Source organism: Myxocyprinus asiaticus, chromosome 30 (assembly GCF_019703515.2).
Source record: "Myxocyprinus asiaticus isolate MX2 ecotype Aquarium Trade chromosome 30, UBuf_Myxa_2, whole genome shotgun sequence".
NCBI lineage: Eukaryota > Metazoa > Chordata > Actinopteri > Cypriniformes > Catostomidae > Myxocyprinus > Myxocyprinus asiaticus.
Genome location: NC_059373.1, coordinates 3,777,946 through 3,804,617, shown reverse-complemented (window position 1 = coordinate 3,804,617; position 26,672 = coordinate 3,777,946). Strand labels below are relative to the sequence as shown.

Below are 26,672 nucleotides of genomic sequence, written 5' to 3'. Positions count from 1 at the left end.
TGCTGTCCTAATTTGGAAGCGCTCTTTATTAACTGTCCGCGGGAGTTTTCCGCATTTAATCTGGTGAGTGTGTATATTGTGCCAAACGTGTGTGTGAACACTGCGCTGCAACAGCTGACTGATCAAAATCACACACACAGAACAACAATACCCGGACTCAGTTATTATTATTCTTGGGGATTTTAACAAAGCAAATCTCACACGTGAACTGCCCAAATACAAACAGCACATTACATGCCCCACCAGAGACAGGAACATACTGGATCATTGCTACACAACAATAAAGGATGCATGTCGCTCTGTCCCTAGAGCAGATTTGGGACTATCTGATCACTGTCTGGTTCATCTTCTTCCAACCTACAGGCAGAAATTAAAATCAACCAAGCCAGTAGTAAGGACTGTAAAGAGATGGACCAATTAAGCAGAGCGGGAACTACAAGCCTGCTTCGATTGCACGGATCGGAGTGTTTTTGCGGCTGCAGCCACCGACCTGGACGAGCTCACAGATACTGTTACATCATATATCAGTTTCCTTGAGGATATGTGCATTCCTACTAGGACTTATTTTAAGTTCAACAACAACAAACCGTGGTTTACAGAAGAGCTCAGGCAGCTTTGTCAGGCCAAAGAGGATGCTTACAGGGGTGGGGATAAAGTCTTGTACAATCAGGCCAGGAACACACTGAACAGGGAAATCAGAGTGGCTAAAAGAAGATACTCTGAGAAGCTGAAAAACAAGTTTTCAGCTAACGATCCTGCATCAGTGTGGAGAAAAAAGAAGAGAAAAGCTTCAGACCCAGATGGCGTCTCACCAGCGTGTCTTCGATCCTGTACTAAACAGCTGGCCCCCATCTACACACAGATCTTCAATAGATCACTGGAGCAGTGTGAAGTCCCACGCTGCTTCAAACGCTCAATCATTATTCCTGTCCCAAAGAAACCAAAAATCACAGGACTTAATGACTACAGACCTGTCGCCCTGACATCTGAAAAACATCACTGGACCCTTTCTAGATCCCCTTCAATTTGCTTATCGAGCAAACAGGTCTGTGGATGATGCAGTCAGCATGGGATTGCATCATATTCTGCAACATCTGGACAGACCAGGGACATATGCAAGGATCCTTTTTGTGGACTTCAGTTCCGCTTTCAACACCATCATCCCAGCTATACTCCAGAATAAATTACACCAACTCTCTGTTCCCATGTCTATCTGTCAGTGGATTACCAGCTTTCTGACGGACAGGCAGCAGCTTGTGAGACAGGGGAAACTCATTTCCAGCACCTGTACAATCAGCACTGGTGCCCCCCAGGGATGTATGCTCTCTCCACTACTCTTCTCCCTCTACACCAATGACTGCATTGCCAAGGACCCCTCTGTCAAGCTCCTGAACTTTGCAGACGACACCACTGTCATCCGAGATGACGATGAGTCTGCATACAGAAGAGAAGTTAAACAGCTGGCTGTCTGGTGCAGTCAAAACAACCTTGAGCTGAACACGCTCAAAACGGTGGAGATGATTGTGGACTTTAGGAGGAACACCCCAACACTGACCCCCCACACCATTTTAAACACCACTGTGGCAGCAGTTGAGTCATTCAGGTTCCTGGACACTACCATCTCACAGGACCTGAAGTGGGAGACCCACATTGACTCCACTGTGAAAAAGGCCCAGCAGAGTTTGTACTTCCTTCGCCAGCTGAGGAAGTTCAACCTGCCACAGGCGCTGCTGATACAGTTCTACTCAGCAGTCATTGAGTCTGTCCTCTGCACTTCAATAACTGTCTGGTTTGGTTCAGCTATGAAATCAGACATCAGAAGACTACAAAGGACAGTTCGGACTGCTGAGAGGATTATTGGTTGCCCCCTGCCCCCCCTTCAAGAACTATACACTTCCAGATTGAGGAAAAAGGCTGGAAAAATCACTCTGGACCCCACTCACCCTGCCCACTACCTTTTTGAACCGTTGCCCTCTGGCCCACGCTTCAGAGCTCTGAGCACCAGAACCGTCAGGCACAGGAACAGTTATTTCCCTCAGGCTATCCATCTCATGAACAGTTAAACTGCCCCACTGAGCAATAACTATGTGCAATACACAGTTTAGTCTTTTTATATTTATCCAACCTCTTCTGCCATTTCATTCCTCTGAAAAAACAAAAAAACAAAAAAAAAACATTTGCAATGTAAGTAACAGATTGTATTTGCACTGTACATAACAGATAACAGATTTGTATTAGATTTGCACTACGTATGTGTATGTGTGTATGTATGTATGTGTGTGTCTGTGTGTGTATGTACGTATGTGTATAATTATTATTATTTATTTTTTATTATTTTCTATGTCTTGCTGCTGTTTTTGTATTGTTTTTGTATAGTTGTATACTGGAAGCTCCTGTCACCAAGACAAATTCCTTGTATGTGTAAGCATACTTGGCAATATATCTGATTCTGATTAGACACCGGACTATTTCTCATCAGGAGTTAAGAACCATAATGATCTCTTTATATTCCTTTAAACTGGAGTTATACAAGCACAGGTATCTCCTGACCTCCCCACACACGTGTTCTTGACATGCATCCACTGTTGATGTTTTTATTTTCATCTATGTTATTCACCGGCGATTACATCATCTTCTAGTGCTTCTTCAATACAACAATGGCTCAAATGTAAGTGTTGCCACCGTCTACATCCACCAATTAGTACAAATAAATCCAGGTGCATGCGCGTTCAAAAATGCGCGGTTAGAAAATCGAGCTGCGTTTGTTCAGTGCTTGAGAACTCTGCTGATGATGAGATTTGCATTTCGCATCTGACCGAAGTATATTTTGGGCTTAATGGAGCGAAAAAGTGTTTATAAAGTCATATTCAGCCATTGTAGTCGCGATTTGTGTGAAAGTGAATAAAACAGACAGTTGTTATAGTGTCTCTAGTGTTCATTTCACCAGGAAACTGCCGCAAAACGTATAACGCGGCACGTAATAGTGAGTTAGCAAAAATTTCGTTATAGTAACATTCATTCTCTGAGACTAGGTTAAATACACTGAAAGAAATATTCTGGGTTTAATACAAGTTAAGCTCAATCGACAGCATTTGTGGCATAATGTTGATTACCACATAAATGTAATATTGACGTCCCTCTTTTCTAAAAAAAAAATATTTAAAAAAAACTGGGTTACAGTGAGTCAATTACAATGGAAGTAAATGGGCCTATCTATAAACATTAAAATACTTGCTGCTTTAAAAGTATAGACACAAGAGGTAAACAATATATGTGTAAACATGATTTTAGTGTGATAAAATCGCTTACTAAACTTATCTGTGTGAAGTTATATCCAATGTCACAACTTCATTGCTATGACAATGCTGTAAACACTGTAATCCTGCAAAAAATAAATAAATAAAATTACAGTTTAAACAACTTTACAGCTAAAATAATAAACAAGTTTTAGCAGAAGAATTAAAGTAAGTGTGGCAAGGAGGAGAGCGGGGCTGGGCCGTGATGATGCACGCCCGGCCCCTAATCAGGCTAATCAAGCCCACAAGAGGGATGAAGTTGGCCGGAGGTGGCAGTTCGGGAGAGAGAGAGCTACAGGCAGCTGCCCTGTATGCATTTGTGTTATATGTCTTTTGCTTTAAGTTAATCGTTAAATGATTATTTATATTGTCAAGCCGGTTCTCGCCTCCTCCTTTCCCTTTTACCCCATTACATTGGTGCTGAAACCCGGGAAGGAGGAGGGATGTGCCATAGTAGAATCGTCGCCACTACCATCCACCCCAAAGGAGCAGCCGCAGCCATCTGCCGGGGGACTGAGGAGCCCAGCCGCCTGAAAGCGGAGGAACGACCACCGACCGCGAGGGGAGGAGGGGCTCCCTACCAACCGCCTGCAGCGGTTGAGCTGCTCACTGGGGCGGAGGAGACCCCTACCGGCTGCTAGAACGTGGCAGGTCAAAGATAAGACTGCCGTCCGCGAGCGGGGAGGGGCTCACTGCCGACCACCTGGAGCGGGAGCACCGCTGCCAGGGGCGGAGGAGACCCCTACCATCCACCAAAACGCGGCAGGGCGTTCTGTCCACCAGGGGCCGGAGGACTGCCTCCGATCCACCCGGGGAGGAGCAGCTGTCATCCACTAGAAGGTGGAGGAGTGACCGAGGACCAGGCTACGGCATATCAGAGAACCGGTGAGTACGTTTTTTTCTTTCTCTCTCTCTCCAATCTCTCTCTCCCGCTGTCGCTCCGTGTTGGACTTTCCCTCTCTTTTTTTTTTTTGTTGTTGTTTTTCCCTCCCCTTGTCTCCCTCCTAGGTCCGAGAAGGCAGGGAAAGACCTGCCGGGAAAGTGTGTGTGGGGTGGGGGGGTACATCATGCCAGGGTACGTCATGCCGGGGGCTCCCCAGCCTGAAGCAAAGGAGGGAGGAATGTGGCAAGGAGGAGGGCGGGACCGTGATGACGCACCCTAATCAGGCTAATCAAGCCCACGAAAGGGATAAAGGTGGCCGGAGGCGGCAGTTCGGGAGAGAGAAAGCTGCAGGCAGCTGCCCTGTATGTGTTTGTGTTATATGTCTTTTGCTTTAAGTTAATCATTAAATGATTATTTATATTGTCAAGCCAGTTCTCACCTCTTCCTTTCCCTTTTACCCCATTACAAAGTGCTTTTAAAAACTTCCATTATAAGTGTCTCACTGTAAACTCTATTTTTCTGCAAAACTAGAGTCAAATTTAATTTTTGTGGTAATCAACATTATGCAACAACTTATGTTGACTGAGCTTAACTCGTATTAAACTTTTATTAACTTTACTGAACCCGGAATATTGCTTAAAATTTTACACTATGTCTTTCAGATTTGTTATTATTGCTCAGCTGAAATCTGAAATTAGCTCATAACATGACAACAGGCTACTGAAGGGAGTGAATACATTAAGAGGGATTCAGTCTTTCTTCCTAAAAATTACAACAACATTTAAGTTGAATGGAATCATAACTAGAATTCCTTATGATTCCCATATGCATATTTTGTAAGGGTAAAGCAGGATTTTTGATTACAAATCAAGCCCCATTCAATATCTTGAGGAATATTAGGCTATCACAGGCTAAGTGTTAAATGTCTCTACATAATCCCCATTTCAACTGCTAGAAGCCTTGCCTGAGGGAGATCATGCATCCGTTGAGAGAACAGCGATTAAGTGTTCCAGGGTTTATACTTACCACTATACTCTGACAAACTGCAATTTTCACCCGTGTTTATGCCAAAGAAAACAGCCGTTGACAGAATGATGTGATGTCCTGCGCTTCTTCCAAGTTTAAAATTTCAAATGCAGGAATATTCTGGGTTAAAATACTGCAGGCTCCTGCTAACAGTCGCTAACGGCTCTGTTATCACATGACACTCGCTGAGAAGACTTTCAATCAAATGGGCCTCACCACTCTCAAGAAAATCTCTGTTATAAAAAATAAATAGATTTTAAACTATCCCAGGAAAATTCAGGATCTACTGGAAGGTTCGTATAAGGTACAGGTAAGGTTGGTAATATGGTACAAGAAGCCTTATTGTACAGTAGCACGCTGCACATCGGAATACTATTTACCTCAAGTGCTATATTGCTTTCAGAAAACGGTTAGTACTACACAATTAAAAAAATGAGGACACAAAATTTTACTAAAACTTTATTTTATATATTAAATTAATGAAGTGCCATCATTCCATTCAAAGTTATTGAATATCGTAGTCATCAAAGATAAAGATATCGTATAACACATATAAGATATGACACAACAACAATTCTTTGCAGCGAAAATAACCATCTGGAATGGGTATTTCGCAGTGATGTTAATGTTGAGCGCAGGCCCACATTAAAGGGACAGTACAGCCAATAATGAAAATTTTCTCATCATTTACTCACCCTCATGATATCCCAAGTGTGTATGACTTTCTTTCTTCAGCAGAACACATTTAAAGAAAAGTAGAAAAATATCTCAGCTCAGTAGGTCCTTAAAATGCAAGTGGATGGAGATTTCTCTTTTGAAGCTCCAAAAATCACAGACAGTTAGCATAAACGTCATCCATACGACTCCAGTGGTTAAATTAATGTCTTCTAAAGTGACACAATTGCTTTTGGTGTGAAATAATCACGTTGACATTTTCAGGCGAGAACTGACGCACGTGCGACACACCCGGAAGAGCAGCAGCGAGTAGGAGGCACGCTGTATAGAAGCTTCGTTTAGTTTAGATCTGAATTTGAATGTTTGTTTACTCACAATGGTGCGTTTGCGTGCTTATCCTGGATGTCTCGACCGAGAGAAAAATGTGAGATTATGTCCGGAACATGCCAACACAAATACGTCACACAAGAGACCAGGTGAACCTGAACGTGCATAATCAAGCTTATCGGAAGTGATGGTTTATAGTTAAAATGTACTTAAATATTGATATTTTTTGCACCAAAAGCAATCGTATGTGATTTTTGGAGCTTCAAAAGAGAAATCTCCATTCATTTGCATTTTAAGGACCTACAGAGCTAAGATATTTTATATATCTTTCTTCAAATGTGTTCTGCTGAAGAAAGAAAGTCTTACACACCTGGGATATCATGATGTCAGATCATGGGTGAGTAAACGATGAGAGAATTTTCATTTTTGGGTGAACTATCCCTTTAATGCACAGGCTTACTGGGCCTTAAAGGAATATCTGGGTTCAATATAAGTTAAGCTTAATCAACAGTATTTGATTACCACAAAAATGTATTTCTACTCGTCTCTCCTTTTCTTTAAAAAAAAAGTGAGGCACTTACAGTGGAAGGGTTTAAAGGCAGAAATGTGAAGCTTATAATTTTATAAATGCACTTACATTAATTCTTCTGTTCATCATAATTTTACAGTCATTTTAGGGTTGTAGGGTTTGTTGACATTACATCATCATGGCAATGAAGCTGTAAAATTGGCTATAACTTTACACAGAAAAGGTTATTATGTGATTTTATCAAACTAAAATCATGTTTACATGCATATTGTTTATGTCTTGTTGTTATATTCTTGAAAAATTTTAACATTCAAAAATAGGCCCCATTCACTTCCATTGTAAGTGCCTCACTGCCCTTACAAAAATCGAACATTCATGGTAAATTTGCAGCAAATTCGCCACTAATCATTTTCACATGCAAATGAGCTTTGCAGCAAACTTGCGGCAAACTGTCCATTGTTGTCAAAGGTTTGCTGCAGGTTCACCACTACAGGTGAAGATCTGCAAACTTCTGGCAAACATTTGCAGCGAATCACAAGCTTATTTTCATGTGAAAATATTGAGTGGCAAATTTGTGGCAAGTTTGTCTCATTTACTCACCCTCATGCCATCCCAGATGTGTATGACTTTCTTTTGAAAAATTTTTTTCTGAAGAATATCTCAGCTCTGTAGGTCCATACAATGCAAGTGAATGGTGATCAGATGTTTGTAGCTCCAAAAATTACATAAAGGAAACATAAAAGTAATCAATACGTCTCCAGTGGTTAAATTCATGTCTTCAGATGCAATTTGATAGATGTCGGTGAGAAACAGATCAATATAAGTCCTTTTTTTAACCTAAATCTCCACTTTCACATTGTTCTTATTTTGTTTTTGGTGATTTGCATTCTTTCTGCATATCGCCACCTATTGGGCAGGAAGAATTTATAGTAAAAAAAAGACTTAAATATCGATCTGTTTCTCACCCACACCCATCATATCGCTTCTGAAGACATGGATTAAATCAATGGAGTCATATGGATTACTTTTATACTGCCTTTATGACCTTTTTAGAGCTTCAAAGTTCTGGTCACCATTCACTTGCATTGTGAGGACCAACAGAGATTAAATATTCTTCTAAAAATGACACAATGACACAATTTTCATTTTTGGGCGAACTATTTCTTTAAGTTCTGTTTATTTATAGTTTGAGGTCAAGTTCTGTTTATTGGGTTTGTTGTCATCATCCAGGTTTCATTTTGACTCTTCTCAGATTCCTGCTTTAACAGTTCCTGTGTCCTTTTCTATTTGTTTCTGCTCTTTGGCATCCAGTTCCTTCAGTTTTTCTTCCACGTCCTGAAGAATCTCCACCTCCTTCAGATTCTCCATTCCCGCTTCTGGCTCATCACCAATCAAAACCTTCTTCAAAGACACACGAAACCCTAATGAACCTTAATACATTCAGTCAGTGTCACATATCATGCCCTCTCTGGTCTGGTATATAACAGCGTAACAATGCAGTATTTTAGCTAATGAGATGCCAGACAAAATCGCACTGCAGTTTTACTATTATTTCCAAGTGCCAATTTCAGAAACCCAACAACATGGAAAAACTTTGCAGTAACATGATAGCTGTTACAACTCCCATTAGTTAAAAACTGCTGTATTACGAAAAAATAAACATTAATACTGGATAAATATCAGCCTCGTTCTGAGCTGAGCATATTAGCTGTTTTATTGACACTAATTAAAATGGTTGGGTTGAGGCAAATGGCCGAACCATTGCTTTTGGCCATGAGTTCAAAAGGGATCTCCCAGACATTATAAAGGATATCTTGATTTAATAGGAGACCCTGTGGCATCTTTTCCATTGGACTGTACCCAAATATATGCCTGCCACACTGCAAATAACAGGCTTTTTCCACCAAATTAGTGTCTCCTGGTTTATTCAGCCAAACTCCCGGAGTAATTTCGGAAGGCTGGAGCTCATCTAATCTCTAGGGTCTTCTAAAGCACAACAGAAAAATCTTGCCTGATGTAACCGAGATGCAATAATATCATTGGATGGAAACTGATTCACCTGATTGTTTTGAAAAGTGAGATTTTGATTGGACTGTTACAAGAGGTCCCCAAATAGTAATTCGGATCATTTGATTCGACAGATAGTGAGCGAATGCTTGACCCCCGTCCAAACATCATCCAGATTTAAAGGAATATTCTGGGTTAAAATATAATTTAACTAGGAATGTACCAATGTATTGGCTCATATTCATCGGCCAATTATTGACCAAATTAAAACCATGAAAGCCGATAGTTTATTTATAATTAGTAGCACACTTTGTAATGCACAATACAGAAATAATAATATCCACAATATGTAGAAGGGCTTGTACTCCTAAGAACATATAATTACATTTTTATTTTTTCTCATTCTCATGTTAATCCAGAAAAACAACCCCGCCATAAACGGACGAGACAGTTGTAAAAGTGACACTAGCCTATAGGCTACATGATGATGGAAATTATTCAAAACGCTTTGAAACCAGCAGACTTTGACTTCTAAGACCTCATCGAGAGTTCATGACAAAATTGACACAAACTTTCCACTAATTCACCACTGATCATTTTCACATGCAAATGAGCTTGCAGCAAACTGTCCAATGTTGCCAAAGGTTTGCTGCAGGTTCACCACTACCAGTGAAGAGCTGCAAACTTCTGGCAAATATCTGCAGCGAATCACAAGCTCATTTGCATGTGAAAATAATGTGTGGCAAATCTGCAGCTAGTTTGTCAGAACTCTAGGTTTTTGTATGGGTCCATTAATGCTGCACAATTGACTGAATTAATCATAAATGAAGAAATCGTAATATGCCGATTTCAATATGGCACGATTACTAAACCTTAAAAGGCTGTGTTTGAAAATATAGTCTGCATCAGCCGCGATGGGAGCAAGGAGGCTGAAGTTGTTCCTGGCAGGCTACTCAGCCTTCCTGGCCTCATATAGGGGATGAATTTTTCAGACATGCTCCTATCGTTTCAATGTTTCACTTTCTGTCCCGATTCTGTCCGCAACGCCTGCAGGTAGAGGTCTACGCAGATTTTTCAGTCCCACTCCTGCCCACTCATCATGGGCTATTTTTTTCCAATTCCCACCTGTAAAAAAACATTAATTGCTCAGACATTTTGCCTCAGGCGCGGTGCGAAAGTGCGAGCGCGAGTGATCGTCCGTGTTATGCGACCACTATTGGGTTCTTGAATAACGTATAACGTGCGAGTAAGGGCAGCCGGTGGAGTTTCTGGTGCCACCCTAGTGCATGATGGTTCCCCCCTAGGGAGTTGGTGCCCTACGCAGACTGCGTAAAATGCATATAGGGAACGGGTCATTTCTTTCTCCCGCTTCTCACACATCAGTGTCTTCCCGTCCGCACCGCACCGCACTCAGCAATCAGCAATCAAAACTTGTGGGGTCCCACGGTAGTCCCATGGGAGAGAAGGCCTCTACCATATGGTTAGGATTAGGGATGGGGGTGGGGTTAGGGTATCTGCTACCTGCCAGGAACAATTCCAGGCACCTTTTTCCAATGGGTACATTCAGCGTTTCAGTCAGTGATGTGTGAGCAAGCAGCCCCCTCTAGTGGTCTGGACAGCATTATCCAATATCCTTTTTACCACTATAATACAGAATTTAAAAATTTTGTTCCTTTTTATTTTTTTCCATGATGTGGTTAACATTTCCGTGAAATTGCTCAACATATGCATGCATGTAAAATCTGAGATCTGTTGTTTTGAACTGCAAAAGTGCAAAAATGTTTTAGAAGCACAAAATAACCTTATTTCATATCAAACATCATGCTATAAAGCACCTATTTATCTTTCATTGTGGCTCTCTTTAAAATTTTGGCCTGTCATGTGTTCAACAGATCCAGTCCATGTTTAGTGGAACTATTATTGTTAGAACAGTAAAAAAAAAAAAAAAAAACTAAAAAAAACCTTTTGTATCTCTTTGTACATTTTTAAAGCAAAATTCCTAAGTAAAACAGTGACCTGATGACAAAAAATAAGTGGCAAAATATTGGTATTGGCATCAGCCAAATAGGTTTTTGGTAAAATCGGTATCAGCCAAAAATGTTCATATCGGTGCATCCCTAAATTGGTGGCCTGCTATTAATTACCACAGAAGAGAATTTCGACTCATCCCTTAGTCTGACAAACAACTTGTTTACAGTAATGCACTTACGATGGATGTCTATGGGGCAAGTATACCAGAGGGTTTAAAAGCAGAAATATTGTATGTAGCTTGTATTTTTGTCAAAGCACTAACTAAAATAAAAGTTTTTTTATTTGATCTATACAGTTGTCTAAATCATTGTTTTGAGGTGGGACTAGTTTTCTTGGTAGAGGAGCGTCTGCTTATGTGTTAATAAAATTTCATTGGGTGGAGTTAACTCCATGTAAACAGTGCTTTACGGAGAGTTACATAACATCGCTACCTGTTATCCTTACGCATATCATGTTAAAGGGTATGCATTTTCATGACAATTGTAAACAAGACTTCCATTCCAAACTTAGTTACTGTAAATGTGTTTTCCATTCTTTCTTACATACTGTGGTATGAATCGAAATTATTCTTTGAAGTGATCAATATTATATTATACCACAGATGTCACTGACAGATCTTAAATTAGTATCTTATGTTAATGAGGTGACACTTTACCTGGACAAGTTTCTCACAGGCAGAAACCATTTGTGGATCCTTCTCCCATTTGTGGAACTCCCTCATGTTGGGATAAACATTCTTGTTCTTCATAATCTGTCGGCCCGCTTTAGTAGCCGTAAGCTAAACAACATACAGGAGGAAAATTACACTGATTATAAATCGAACACTTAAAACACAATTTCTGAAAGATTTGAGATGTTCTTACGAGGAGCAGGGTTTCTAGAAGCATCTTCCGGATATCGGGATCCTCTTCCCTCTTTTTGTCCTCTGGTAGATACTGCAAATGTACTGGCAAACCTACCAATACAGATGAAAATTAGTATTCTTTATGTTACATAATAACTGAACTGAAGCATACTTAGTAATAGAGACTAGAGGCAGGAAAATATATTGGTTTTACCAATTAATTTGCTTTTTGGAACTATTGGTTATTGATTAGATTATCAAGTGTTTTAAATTAAAGCGAGGGCATGCAAAGAAAAATGTGACTGTATGGAAACTTGTCCCGTCAGCACATACATAGTGTCTCCAACTTCGTATCTTGTAAATAATAATAGATCTTATTCCTCTTTAAACCTCACCTGGTGAAATATACACAAAACCTTTCATCTGGTGAATATAAAGGCTATAAAAAGCTACATTTGGTAAATACTTAAATACAGAGCATTGTAAAGGGGCCAAGTCTCCGTCATTTCAAAACAAGAGTTTGTTTCGGGCTTGTTTATAGCTAAAAGTCCAGCATTCTGCACCAAATCATTTTCTGGTTATTATTGGGATTTTGGTTAAACAATAGACTGCATCTGGGAATTTATTCATTTTGGACTCTTGTAGCCTCAATGCCAGTGCCTGTCATTTTTAAAGAAAGAATATATATATATATATTTTACATGCAATGAATAAATAAAAATTTGCAGATTTATCGAATATCGGCCTCTCTCACCACCTTAGTTATCGGTATCGGCAAAATCCACTATCAGTCGACCTCCAATAGAGACCATGAGGAGATTTCATGAAGGTCTCATTCTTTCCTTTTTAATGTATCTGCTTATTATTCATTGTAAGGAGCATTGTCCATAAAATGAAAAATATAACTTTATATGTAATTTCAAACAGCTTTTAAGAAACCACAAACTATCAACATAGATCAAACAAATGCACAACTTTCCGCTGTAATAGCAGCTCCAGTTTTCCACTCATTCCATATTCATTCCATGGCAATATTTCTTTGTCACACATGAGTAAAAGAATACATTTTTGGTGTTTATCCATCAAATGAATAAACAGCGGACTCTACTGGACAGAGACATGAAAGTACTCGACAGAATATTTTGCTTCCATGGTAGTTAGTTTACCAGTGGTTAGGCCTTTTCTCCACTCAAAACAAAAAACTGATTAAATCTAAAATAAATAAATAAATAAAAGTTTAACCTTCATTTTCTTCCTCTGAGAGCTCTTCTGGTCCAGTCAATGGCAATAAAAGATACAGTAAAATATCCACTGCATCACTGAGCAACCACTCACGATGGGCTGAATGGAAAAAGGCAAATTTAATGACACTTAAATACACTGCAAATTACATGATGTAAGTGCACAGCTTGAAGTCTGCTAACTGAGGTGCAGGTTTACAGGGAAAGGGCTCTAATGTTTTTAACTCTTACCGTAGTCGAAACAACAATTTCTGAGCGACAACTGCATTTTAACAGTTTGTGAACAAAGAAACAACTTAAAATGAAGCTATGTTTTTTGGACAGTTACCGTTGTAATATTTTTTGGACACATACCTTGTTAATCCCATGTTTTTTGGATATTTAACATGGTAATGACAGTTTTTACCATGGAAAAAATGTTTTTTTTTTTTTTTTTTTGGACACATCCTTTGGTAATACCATGTTTTTTTTTTAAATTACTTGTACTATGGTAATATGATGTTTTGGGACACGTACCACAGTAATACTATTGTGTTTTAACCTGGTGCCATGGTAATCCCATGTTTTTGGGACATGTACCATTGTAATACCATGATTTTTGGACAAGTGCCATGGTAATCCCATGTTTTTGGGACGCGTAACATGGTAATCCCATGTTTTTGGGACATGTTCCATGATAATACCATGTTTCTGAATATGAATTTTGGTAATACCACGTTTTTGGGACATGTACCGTTGTAAAACCATGATTTTTGGACATGTACCATGGTAATCCCATGTTTTTGGGACATGCACCATGGTAATTCCATGTTTTTGAATATAAACTATGGTAATACCATGATTTTTGGATATGTACCATGGTAATCCCATGTTTTTGGGACATGCACCATGGTAATCCCATGTTTTTGGGACATGCACCACGGTAATCCCATGTTTTTGAATATGAACTATGGTAATACCAAGATTTTTGGACATGTACCATGGTAATACCATGTTTTTGGGACATGCACCATGGTAATCCCATGTTTTTGAATATGAACTATGGTAATACCATGTTTATGGGACGTACCATGGTAATACCATGTTTTTGAATATGAAATATGGTAATACCATGATTTTAGGACATGTACCATGGTAATAACATGTTTTTGGGACATGCACCATGGTAATAACAAGTTTTTGGAACATGCACCATGGTAATCCCATGTTTTTGGGACATATACCATGGTAATAACATGTTTTTGAATATAAACTATGGTAATACCATGTTTTTGGGACACGTACCATTGTAATACCATGATTTTTGGACATGTACCATGGTAATCCCATGTTTTTGGGACATGTACCGTGGTAATACCATGTTTTTGAATATAAACTATGGTAATACCATGTTTTTGGGACATGTACCATTATAATACCATGATTTTTGGACATGTACCATGGTAATCCTATGTTTTTGGGACATGTACTGTGGTAATACCATGTTTTTGAATATGAACTATGATAATACCATGTTTTTGGGACATGTACCATTGTAATACCTTGTTTTTGGGAAATGTACCATGGTAATACCATGAGTTTTGGACATGTACCATGGTAATACCATGTTTTAGGGACATTTCAAGTACCATAATACCATTGCATTCTTCAAAATATCTATATATCTATACAAATACCATGGTATATGAATATGGTAATCATTCAATGGTATTCCATGGTATTACCATCTGTTATTTTATTGTAATTGTCTGGTCACCACATATTCTTTCCCAAGCAGCTCACCTCTGCTTGTCCAGAAAAAAGTGTCTTGTCTCAGGCAGCTGTGTCAGATTGGACAGCAGGGGTCCCAGATAATGAAGTGATGCTTTTTGATTGAAACCTTCTGTGCAGAAGATCTCAACTACCTTCGCCAGTCCGATATTCTGTTCCTGTAGAAACCTGAACACATCTCTGCAGGTCCTCTCGTGTCGGGTCAGGTTACTGAGGATAGTACAGATTCGATCTGCAAACACATACTCCGGGTCCAGTAGGTTCCGGAACAGGGTGGGCAGTATATCCGTCTCCTTGACCAAAGGCTGGTGAAGGGTCTCGTCTGCCGATAGGTTAATCAGGGCATGGTAACAGTCCTTGACCACGGCAATGGAGGGGTCACTGGTGAGAGTCACCAGGGCTTTCAGGAATTCTAGCTTGGATCGCAGGTAGCGGCACCCGTCCCGGTTTCCCCTGAGTCCCAGGAGGTATTCCATGGCTTGACCTTTGACATCAGGTCTCATCTGGAGTTTGAGAAATGACCGCAGGTCTTTGGCTTCACTGTCACTAAGCATCTTGACTCTTGGGTTAGTCTGTCTAGAGATAAAATCTATTTTTCTTTTATTTAATTTGAATATTTAAAAGTAAAAGATTTAATGGCACAAGTATATGCTTATGATCTCAGATAGCTATGAATGCACACTGTTGGTTTTAATATGCAATGAGATGTTAGTAAGATTAGTCTTTAACTACATTCATTAAATATCATGTTTTTGGACATGCAATATGCTTTATGACAATATCATGTTTTTGTTTGGGGGACATGTTATCATGGTAATATATTGTTTTTGTGAATGCCCCAAGAGAGTACCATGGTATTATTCAAGTACCATGTAAATGCCAATGAATAATGAATATTGTCATCATAAAGTATCAAGGAATATATAAAATATAGCATGCTATTACCATCAATGTACCATGGTACCATCACAGTAACAGGTCACGGCTTATTGTGATGGTACAGTTGTCATCATATGGAACAGAATCATGATTGCAAAATCATCATCATTATTTGTCATGCTGTAAAGACAAAGGATTAACAAAAATATATACTACATCAAAAAAATCGTAGTATTGAAATGCATCACTACCCTTGTGATGCGTGTTTTTATTTGCTACTGAATATGCCAAGCATAAAGCTACCAACATTATATACTGCAACAAAAAAAGGGATGTAAAATCTTTATTTTATTTTATTTTATTAGTGTTTTATTTCCATTTATATATATAGAATATACTTAAAAAATTGGATGTCGTGGTTCCAGCTGTGGAAACTGACATATTTCTGATCCAATCAAATTACAGACAACGCAAAACGCTTCCGCCCTTTTTCTTTCGTTTTGACGTATGATTGGCTAGCAAACTATAGGCTCCGCCCCTCAGGCGCTTTGAGATGACGCCGTTAGCTGGTGCGTTTGAAACACATGGCTGCAGTACAAGTGAGCGAAGCGGAGAAAGTCTATATTATGCATGGAGTTCGAGTAAGTTAAATCAAACACTATTTAAAAGATAAGGTCTATCATTTAAGCATTCAATCATTATGAAAGAATGAATTTGTATGTCTTAAAAATGCCACAAAAATCGGGGTCTCTGATAAACTCGCCCTGATTTGGTCTGTTTTGTATTTAATAACCTCATGTTTTGACTTTACTGTTTTTGTGTCGTATGTGTAAAAGTAATTAGAGTAATTTAGTAGTAGTTTCCCATTCAGATTTTTCTAGTCTGACCCGAGGAGACAGATATTAGTGTAGCTTTATCCCTCTGTTTTACTAAACAGTAAGCATGCACTGTGTGTGTGTGTGTGTGTGTGTGTGTGTGTGTGTGCGCGCGTGTGTGTGCGCGTGTGCGCGTGTGTGTGCGCGTGTGTGCGTGTGTGTGTGCGCGTGTGTGTGTGCGCGTGTGTGTGTGCGCGCGTGTGTGTGTGCGCGTGTGTGTGTGTGTGTGTGTGTGTGTGTTTGTTTGGGGTCAGTTTGTACCCAGAAAAAAACACACACAAAAATAACTTTGCAGTAGTGTACTGCTACACTGCCTCTGACACACCAAAGATAATTAATTTAACATTTTGCAGTAAAAATGTTGTAAGCATGTTCATAATCAATTCTCATAATTCAAGATTATGAATACTGTCAACAGGATGACCTGAGGTTGGATGGAAGAGGATGTGAGGACTACAGACACATGGAGATCGAGACAGATGTTGTGTCTAACACAGATGGATCTGCCAAAATCAGTCTTGTAAGTGATCTGGGCACTTGCATTGCTTGATTTATGTTTAGAAGTCATACTATGTTGTGCAATGCTTGTCATAGGTGTATGTTTGTGTGGTATGTTTGACAGGGTCACACAGATGTTCTTGTTGGAGTAAAGGCAGAGATTGGTAAACCTAAACCAGTGGTACCAGATGAAGGTTTTCTTGAGTTCTTTGTTGACTGGTGAGGCTTTAATGTGTGTAAAAAATCTTAAATTATATTAAACATCCCTGATTTCAGCCATTCTGCAAAGCAGAGGAGCAGCTGTGTATGTGTGTGTACTTTAGTGCTTTAAAGTTTAAAGGGATAGTTCACCCCCCCCCCCCCCCCCCAAAAAAAAATCTCTCTTATGCCATCCCAGATGTGTGACTTTATTTGTTCTTCTGAGCACAAATGAAGATTTTTGAAGAATATCTCAGCTCTGTAGGTTCTCACAATGGGAGTGAATGGGGACCAAAATTGTGAAGCTCCAAAAAGCACACAAAGGCAGCATAAAAGTAGTCCAGTGTACTATATGTTAAATTCTCCATCCTGCCCCTATAGGTGGAGATATGCACGGAGAATGCAAATCACCAAAAACAAAGCAATAAGGAATGAAAGTGGAGATTGATAGTAAAAAGGACATATATTGATCTGTTTCTCTCTCGCACCTATCATATCGCTTCAGGAGACATGGATTAAACCACTGGAGTCATATGGATTACTTTTACTGTCTGTGCTTTTTGGAGCTTCAAAGTTTTGCTCACCATTCACTTTCATTGTATGGACCTACAGAGCTGAAATATTCTTCTAAACATTTGTTTGTGATCAGCAGAAGAGAGAAAGTCATACACATCTGGGATGGCATGAGGGTGAGTAAATGATGAGAAAATGTTTTGTGAATATCATTAAATGACTCTAACCTTTGTTGTTATTTTTCTAGCTCAGCAAATGCTACCCCTGAATTTGAGGGGCGTGGTGGGGAGGAGTTGGGGGTGGTGCTTAGTAACACGCTTTATAAAGTGTTCAACAACAGACACAGTGTGGACATGCGTTCGCTCTGCATCTCTCCAGGAGAGCACTGCTGGGTGTTGTACGTGGACGTCCTGGTGAGTGATCGACAAGTAGTGTGTGTGAAATGGCCAAAAATGTACATTAAGACTGCATTTATTATATTAAGCAATTATTCCAGGAAAAAATACAGTTGTGCTCAAATGTTTGCATACCCTTAGAGAATTGGTAATATATGTACCATTTTTAAAGAAAACATGAGTGATCAGGCAAAACACATTTCTTTTATTTCTTATGGGATTCATATTCAACTGTAGGTTATAACAGAATGACACAATCATAAAACAAAACATGGCAACAATGAAAAAAATGAAATGACTCCTGTTCAAAAGTCTGCATACCCTTAGTTCTTAATACTGTGTATTGCCGCCTTTAGCATCAATGACAGCGTGCAGTCTTTTGTAATAGTTGTTTATGAGGCCCCAAACTCTTGCAGGTGGTATAGCTGCCCATTCGTCTTGGCAAAATGCCTCCAGGTCATGCAAAGTCTTTGGTCGTCTTGCATGAACTGCATGTTTGATATCTCCCCAGAGTGGATCGATGATATTAAGGTCAGGAGACTGTGATGGCCACTCCAGAACCTTCACCTTTTTCTGCTGTAACCACTGGAGGGTCAACTTGGCCTTGTGCTTAGGGTCATTGTCGTGCTGGAAAGTCCAAGAGCGTCCCATGCGCAGCTTTCTTGCAGAAGAATGCAAATTGTCTGCCAATATTTTCTGACAACATGCTGCATTCATCTTGCCATCAATTTTCACAAGATTCCCCATGCCTTTAGAGCTCACACACCCCCAAAACATCAGTGAGCCACCAACATGCTTCACAGTGGGGATGGTATTCTTTTCACTATAGGCCTTGTTGACCCCTCTCCATACATAGCGCTTATGATAGTGACCATAAAGCTCTATTTTGGTCTCTGCACTCCAAATTACAGTGTGCCAGAAGCTGTGAGGCGTGTCAAGGTGTTGTCGGGCATATTGTATCCAGGCTTTTTTGTGGCATTGGCGCAGTAAAGGCTTCTTTCTGGCAACTCGACCATGAGGCTCATTTTTGTTAAAGTATCGTCGTATTGTGCTCCTTGAAACAACCACAACGTCTTTTTCCAGAGCAGCCTGTATTTCTCCTGAGGTTACCTGTGGGTTTTTCTTTGTATACTGGACAATTCTTCTGGCAGTTGTGGCTGAAATCTTTCTTGGTCTACCTGACCTTGGCTTGGTATCAAGAGATCCCTGAATGTTCCACTTCTTAATAAGTGGTTGAACAGTACTGACTGGCATTTTCAAGGCTTTGGATATCTTTTTATATCCTTTTCCATCTTTATAAAGTTCCATTATCTTGTTACGCAGGTCTTTTGACAGTTCTTTTCTGCTCCCCATGGCTCAGTATCTAGCCTGCTCAGTGCATCCACGTGAGAGCTAACAAACTCATTGACTATTTATACACAGACACTAATTGCAATTTAAAAAGCCACAGGTGTGGGAAATTAAACTTTAATTGCCATTTAAAACTGTGTGTGTCACCTTGTGTGTCTGTAACAAGGCCAAACATTCAAGGGTATGTAAACTTTTGATCAGGGCCATCTGGGTGATTTCTGTTATCATTATGATTTAAAAAGGAGCCAAACAACTATGTGATGATAAATGGCTTCATATGATCACTACCCTTAAAAGCATGATCAGTCATATTTTCAAAATCAATGCCAAAATTTCACAATTTCTGCCAGGGTATGCAAACTTTTGAGCACAACTGTAAATCAGGTAGTTGCTACTGTACTAAATGTGAATTGAGTACCAGAACAAGTTTCTTAAGCTCATGGAAAAGCTAGATATATCATGGACTGTTAAAACAGGGTTTTCCATGCATGTAAATATTAAATGAAATCTCTATGGTAAATACATGTTTTTCTCATTTTTCTATGTTCAGTAGAAGTTGAGCTCAGTCGACAGCATTTGTGGCATAATGTTGATTACCACAAAATTTAATTTTGACTCGTCCCTCCTTTTAAAAAAAAAAAAAAAAAAAAAAAAAAAGCAAAAATTGAGGTTACAGTGAGGCACAATCACTGTTTCAACAGTATAGCCACAAGACAAACAGTATGCATGTAAACATGATTTTACTGTGATAAAATCACTTACTAACCTTTTTTGTGTAAAGTTTTCAATTTTACAACGTTGTTGCCATGATGACATAACGCTACAAAACACAGATGATTTAAACAACTTTACATCTTAATACTCCAGTTTTAACAGATTTAATGGAAGTGGTTTTAGAAAATTATAAGCTTCACATTTCTGCTTTTAAACCCTCGAAAAATTTACCCCATTTACTTTAATTGTGTCTCACTGTAACCTCGTTTTTTACTTTTCTAAAGAAAAGGACGGATGAGTCAAAATTAAAGGGATAGTTCACCCAAAAATGAAAATTCTCTCATCATTTACTCACCCTCATGTCATCCCAGATGTGTGTGACTTTCTCTCTTCTGCTGAACATAAGCGAAGATTTTTTAGAAGAATTTCTCAGCTCATTTGGTCCATACAATGCAAGTGAATGGTGACCAGAACTCAGAAGGACCGAAAAGGTCATAAAAGCAGCATAGAAGTAATTGATATGACTCCAGTGGTTTAATCCATGTCTTCAGAAGCAATATGATAGGTGTGGGTGAGAAACAGATCAATATTTAAGTCCTGTTTACTGTAAATCTCCACTTTCACATTCAGCCACCTGCTGGTTGGGGCTGGTCAAAGGTGGAGATTTATGGTAAAAAAAAAAAAAAACGACTTAATATTGATCTATTTCTCACCCACACTTGCATCGTTTTAGAAGGTATATTGTAGATTTAACCGCTGGAGTCATATGGATTACTTTTATGCTGCATTTATGTGCTTTTTTAATCTTCTTTTGGACTTTTCGTCACCATTCACTTGCATTGTGTGGACCTACAGACCTGAAATATTCTTCTAAAAATCTTCATTTGTGTTCTGCAGAAGAAAGTCATACACATCTGGGATGGCATGAGGGTGAGTAAATGATGAGAATTTTCATATTTGGGTGAACTATCCCTTTAAGTTTTGTGTCAGTCAACATTATGCCACAAATGCTGTCAATTGATTTTAACTTTTTCAAGAACCTGGAATATTCCTTCTAGCATTATAGCCATTAGATATTATGAAATATTGGGTGTCATTTGAGAAATGCAAGTATAATGCATAATTGTGTTTGCAGCTCCTGCAGTGTGATGGAAACCTGTTTGACGCCATATCTATCGCAATAAAAGCTGCGCTCTTCAACACACGGTGAGTGACAGATATTCAACTGACTTCATTTTTTTGCTTTGAATAATCCGTTCAAAGCTATCTGGAGTGATGATGAATTTATACCCAACTATGTTTCTTTCCCTAAACAGAATTCCTAAAGTGCACATATCTGAGGATGAGGAGGGTGGGAAGGAGATCGAGCTGTCAGATGACCCTTACGACTGCATGCGGCTTAATGTGGAGAACGTTCCATGTATCGTGACCCTGTGCAAGGTATAGAGCACTGCCACGTCCTCTTCTGATTTAGCAATTCGTAAGCAGCATTTTGAGAGAGAATATCTGTGTGTTTGTGCCCGTCAGATTGGTCACAGGCACGTGGTGGACGCGACCCTGCTGGAGAAAGCGTGTTCAGTGGCCAGTCTGCTGATCTCAGTCACACACAGAGGGACGGTCACATGTGTGAGGAAGATGGGAGGAGGCAGTCTGGACCCAGAGAGCATCTTTGAAATGACAGAGGTCAGTCTTTGCACTCATATTCAACACACTGTCTCTAAAGACTGAATTAGGGGCCGTTCACACGAAATCGGGGTCAGACATTTTGGGGGGCTTGGGGCAAAAATGCTACCAGAAATGCATAGTGTGGAGGCATAAAGTATGAATAAATCTTGATTTTTGTTTCTCAGGGTTATTATAAGTGTAAGAGGTAATCAATTAAACAAATAATATTTGTTGAAACGGATGAGACACAGTATGTTTTAAATGGTTAGAAAAAATACCCCATTGTAAAGGTATAAAATGCCCCAGAAAATCAAATCCAGAGGGCAAATATTGCCCCTTAATGTAAAACTAAATTTAACACATTTTTTATTGTTTGTTGTTGTAATTATCTGTAAATATGCACTAGACGGACATCATGTAAATCTAAAAGACACCTGCGTTCTCTTCCATTCGTTGTGCTGCATTAAGGTTTTTTGCGCAAGAGCGTGTTCATTCTGAACGACCCCTTAGACTCTTATCTAGATGATTTGTACAATACTTCTTTTCTGATTATTTTGGTTTAATCTGTCACCTGAAAACAAGGCTCTTATGGAAATAAATGTTGAAAAGGTTAGAAGGAACGGGCTGCTTTCTATGGAACAGTTATTAAAATAAAAATCAGTACTGAGTATTAATGATGGGTCTGACTTCTCTATCAGATGTGATTAGATCATTTAAAGTCTTTAAAAAGTGAAAGTTTAAATGTATAGCTGTTTCACTCCAAGTTGCGTAGAATGTCTGTGCAGTACTTAAGATTTTAATATCTTTTTAATGTAATTTTATTTGCAAAGGATTCTAAATAATTAGAGGTTATCTCAGTTTCAACGAATGAGTAAGAATTTATATTCAAGAATTGATTGTGTGTGTGTGTCACAGGCTGGTAAGCGTGTGGGAAAGACTCTCCATGCCCCTCTCATGGAACTACTCCAGAAAGAAGAAAGTCTTGGCAAAAAACGACAGAAAGTGGGATTCCTCGGATAACATCATGCCCGCCCGCTCACATTTGTATCTCCTTTTTTTTATTTTTAAATAAATGCCTTTAAATATCCTATGAAGTTTCTCATGTCTCATTGTTTAATAATCTCAGCACTATTCTGAGCATATTAGGACATTTCTCTAAGTGTGATGTCATATAACATTTGAACTCTCATGACCTCATAAACGTGAGATTAGAGATTTGAAGTGAAGTGGCCAGAAACATTTGACAGAAACTGAAAAAATGCTTGAAATGTATTTTTCTCTGAGTGTCAGATCGAGTGTTTTCCTGCATAAATATCGTGAGCCGTTTGGGTGAAATATGAGCACTTGAATGTATTTGATTAGTAGAACAGAAGACAAGACAGATTGAGGTCCTTTGGCTAAAAGTTAACGTTGCATTTGATCAAACTGTATTTATATTAAAATAGAAAAGTCGCCCTGGTTCTGCTCCTTTATGATTTCATAATATAAAAAACATTACTCTGCAATCGGATAAATTAATGCAATGAGTTGCGTCAATGGAATCTTTTCTTGTTATATAAGGCAAGGCTGGACCTGGTTTGAGCATCTCTGCTCTAGAAGTTTAGTGCTGCTGTTAATAGGTGCTTTTTGATGTTTTCTCCCCATTTAAAAAAAAAAAAGTAATGATTATATAATTAATTATAACTTTACATTTGATTGTACTATCATTGTTTACACTATGAATAATTTTATGATTTACGCATTTCAATTTGATAAAATTCAATAATAAAATAAAAACTAAGATTTCTTTATAATATTAAAAATGACAATTCAATTTGATGGAATTTTGCAATGAAATTGAAATGTGTAAATCTTAAAAAAAAGGCTAAAATACTTTTTTTTACAATATGATTACCATATTCATATACAGTGGTATTTGCACAGTACTCCTAGGTACATAAAAGAATAATAGTTTTGTATGATTAGCAATATTACCATTGTGATATTTGATTTAGGCCTACTGAGGAGCATCATGCAAATACCAGGGTCCAGTATATGAATATGGGAATCATATTGTTCTTAATACTTACTTAAAAACAAATATTTTAAATGTCTGTGAAGGAATGTTTTTAACATTTAGAATGTGTTACTCAACCAAAGACAAAACCCCAAACAGATCTTTTGTCCTGAGTTAATCAAGCTATCTATATTGAAAGCATGCAGATTAATATACAAAGAGTGTCCTTTTTTTTCTTTGATTGTCCTGAGTGTTCATCCGGATCCGGCTGGATGAGTTTGGATGTCTATTTGCCACGTGTCGTCTGAGGTGGATCTGTGCACTCAGACATCAAACAGCTGCTGTGAGTCTGGAAACATTCCATCCCATAATAGCTTTACAACAAAACGCATCCAAAACAAACAACACCAATCGCAGCAGAGATACAGAACTACATGAGAAGTATGCAGCATTGAATTGCACATGCTGAAATATGTCCTGAAAACCTTTATAACATTGGCAGGATGCTCCAGGGTTCAGTTATTGCAATCTGAGAAACTGCTATTCTGTCTCCAACGTTATAATCTACATAATAAATCATTGTAGAGCATTTTAAATGAGTGAAAAGCATGTGTGTATTTAATGCCTAAAGCATAAGAGGGTGAATCTCACAAAAGAAATGTTATATTTCACCCGATAATTAAAAAGAAATTAGATTTTTGCTTTTAGAAAATGAAACTCATTCTGACACTTATTTTAAGATTTTTAATATTGTTATTGTTATTATTATTATTTTCATTACAGTTTAGCACACCCTGCTCCATTCTGTAAGAAAACAATTTTTTTGTAATTATTTTTTTTTTACATTAAAATCAGTAAAACAAATACTATGATGCTTACAATGTTGACAATTACACTTCACAAATTTACTTTATGTACAGTATATAATGCAGTGTCATTCTAAATTATTTTAACCTATTTTTAAGATTTATGTATGTCAATTTCTTTACAAAATTCCATCAAATTGAAATGAGTAATCTTTAATAAAATGTAATGAAGAAAGTAACTTTGGAATGGAATGCAATGGAATGTTATTAAATTGAAATGCATAAATCTTAAAAATAGGCTAAAATATTTTTCACCCCTGGAGTCGTGAGTTTGAATCCAGGGCATGCTGAGTGACTCCAGTCAGGTCTCCTAAGCAACCAAATTGGCCCGGTTGCTAGGGTGGGTAGAGTCACATGGGGTAACCTCCTCATGGTCGCTATAATGTGGTTCTCGCTCTGCGTGGATGCTGCTGAGAATAGCTGAAGCCTCCACATGCACTAGGTCTCCGCGGTAACGCGCTCAACAAGCCACGTGATAAGATGCGCGGATTGACGGTCTGAGACGTGGAGGCAACTGAGATTCGTCCTCCGCCACCCGGATTGAGGCGAGTCACTACGCCACCACGAGGACTTAGAGCGCTTTGGGAATTGGGCATTCCAAATTGGGGAGAAAATAAATAAATAGGCTAAAATATTTTTGAAAGTATATGCTCATTACAGTATAGAGAATGAGACTTTTATCGCATTACAGTAGGCTACACTCAAAAAATAATTTAAATATTTACTCATTTAAATTTCAAAACAAAATTGCATCAAATTGAACTGATTGATCTTTAATAAAATAAATATAAAAACAAGGTATTTTAAGTTTTATTATTTTAATTTCATTAAACATACAATTCAACTGACGATGGATTGATGAATATGAAATTTAAATGCGGAAATTAAAAAAATAAGCTAATCACTTTTTTTGAGTATGATGACAATTGTGCTTGGGGGTTTTGAATATGTTTTATTGCCATGAAAAGAATGTCACAAAAAACTATGGTCTTAAAAATCAGCTTCATTTTCTTTATGCAGAATATACATTTTAGGGTGAAATGTCATTTCTTAACAGTTTTTGTGAGGTTCGCTCAACATTCAAACCAACATGAGTCTTGTTGAGAATTGTTCAGTGTGTGTGTGTGTGTGTGTGTGTGTGTGTGTGTGTGTGTGTGTAAGAGGGATGGATGAGAACGTCACTCCTCTGGGCTGTGCATGATGAAGGATGACTTCAGCAGGTTCCTGTTTCCAAACCTTTCCCCTATGAGCTGGACTGAGAAGAACACACTTCCCTTCACACAGTAAAACGTTCTCATTCTCCAGACTTCACCATGACATTCAGAGGCGGCTGTCTTCTGCTCCTCGTCCACACCTCACTCCAGCAGAACACTCCCAAAAACAAAAACAAAAAAACACTTCAAAAAAAGGCAAGAATTATTTTATGGTTTCTAATATGAATTTTTGTTCAATAGTAATTTGTTTAACACAAGTTGAAAGCTGGCACTGATATGTTTGAGCTTTAGATATTCAGCAACTCCAGAAGCATGACAGGTCACCTTTTTAGGATCTTATTGATCTTATTAAATCAAATTTTCCATCTGAATTAATTGCATACAATTGTAGGCTGATTCTAAGGGTGTAAAATTAAAACGACAATCATTACAGCATCTTCCCATTCTGAGGAACATACTAAAATAAATGAGTTACAATTATTTTCTGATAACTTTGCAGAACTTACCAGGTTATGTTTAATTACAGGTTTAGGTCAAATTTAAGATTCTGAGAAAAGAGATTTTTTTTTTTTTTTTTTGCACTGGACCAGTGCTACTTGACCTCTCTGGGCATGACAAATAGCACAAAGGGCCTGGAAGAATGATAATTTTGTGTAAAATATTAACAAAGTCAATGCAGTCTGGATGATCTGTTGATACATGGTGTCTGTTGCAGTGACTGTAGCTGAGGAAGGTGTCTGTCATCGGATCGACAACTTGCCCCAGGCCCCTGGAGGTGCACAAAGAGTACAACAGCAGATCAATGACATTGTGGAGGAATTTAATCTTCTGCAAGAACAGCAAGCTCTGCAGACAGGTGAGAACTTCAGTGTTGTTTTTT

The 26,672-nt window shown here is 38.5% G+C and overlaps 1 protein-coding gene and 1 pseudogene across 1 annotated transcript; one reads left to right on the top strand and one right to left on the bottom strand.

The window, feature by feature from the left end:
- Positions 1–7,929: 7,929 nt before the first annotated feature.
- Positions 7,930–15,183, bottom strand: LOC127421619 (protein HGH1 homolog; annotated as a pseudogene).
- Positions 15,184–16,050: 867 nt separating this feature from the next.
- Positions 16,051–22,806, top strand: LOC127420884 (exosome complex component RRP42-like). Its single transcript, XM_051663476.1, has 8 exons — positions 16,051–16,149; positions 16,802–16,903; positions 17,006–17,100; positions 17,840–18,005; positions 21,187–21,257; positions 21,368–21,491; positions 21,579–21,734; positions 22,632–22,806. Exons 1-8 carry the CDS (start codon positions 16,093–16,095, stop codon positions 22,734–22,736), a joined length of 876 nt encoding a protein of 291 aa, XP_051519436.1. The 5' UTR covers positions 16,051–16,092; the 3' UTR covers positions 22,737–22,806.
- Positions 22,807–26,672: the final 3,866 nt, after the last annotated feature.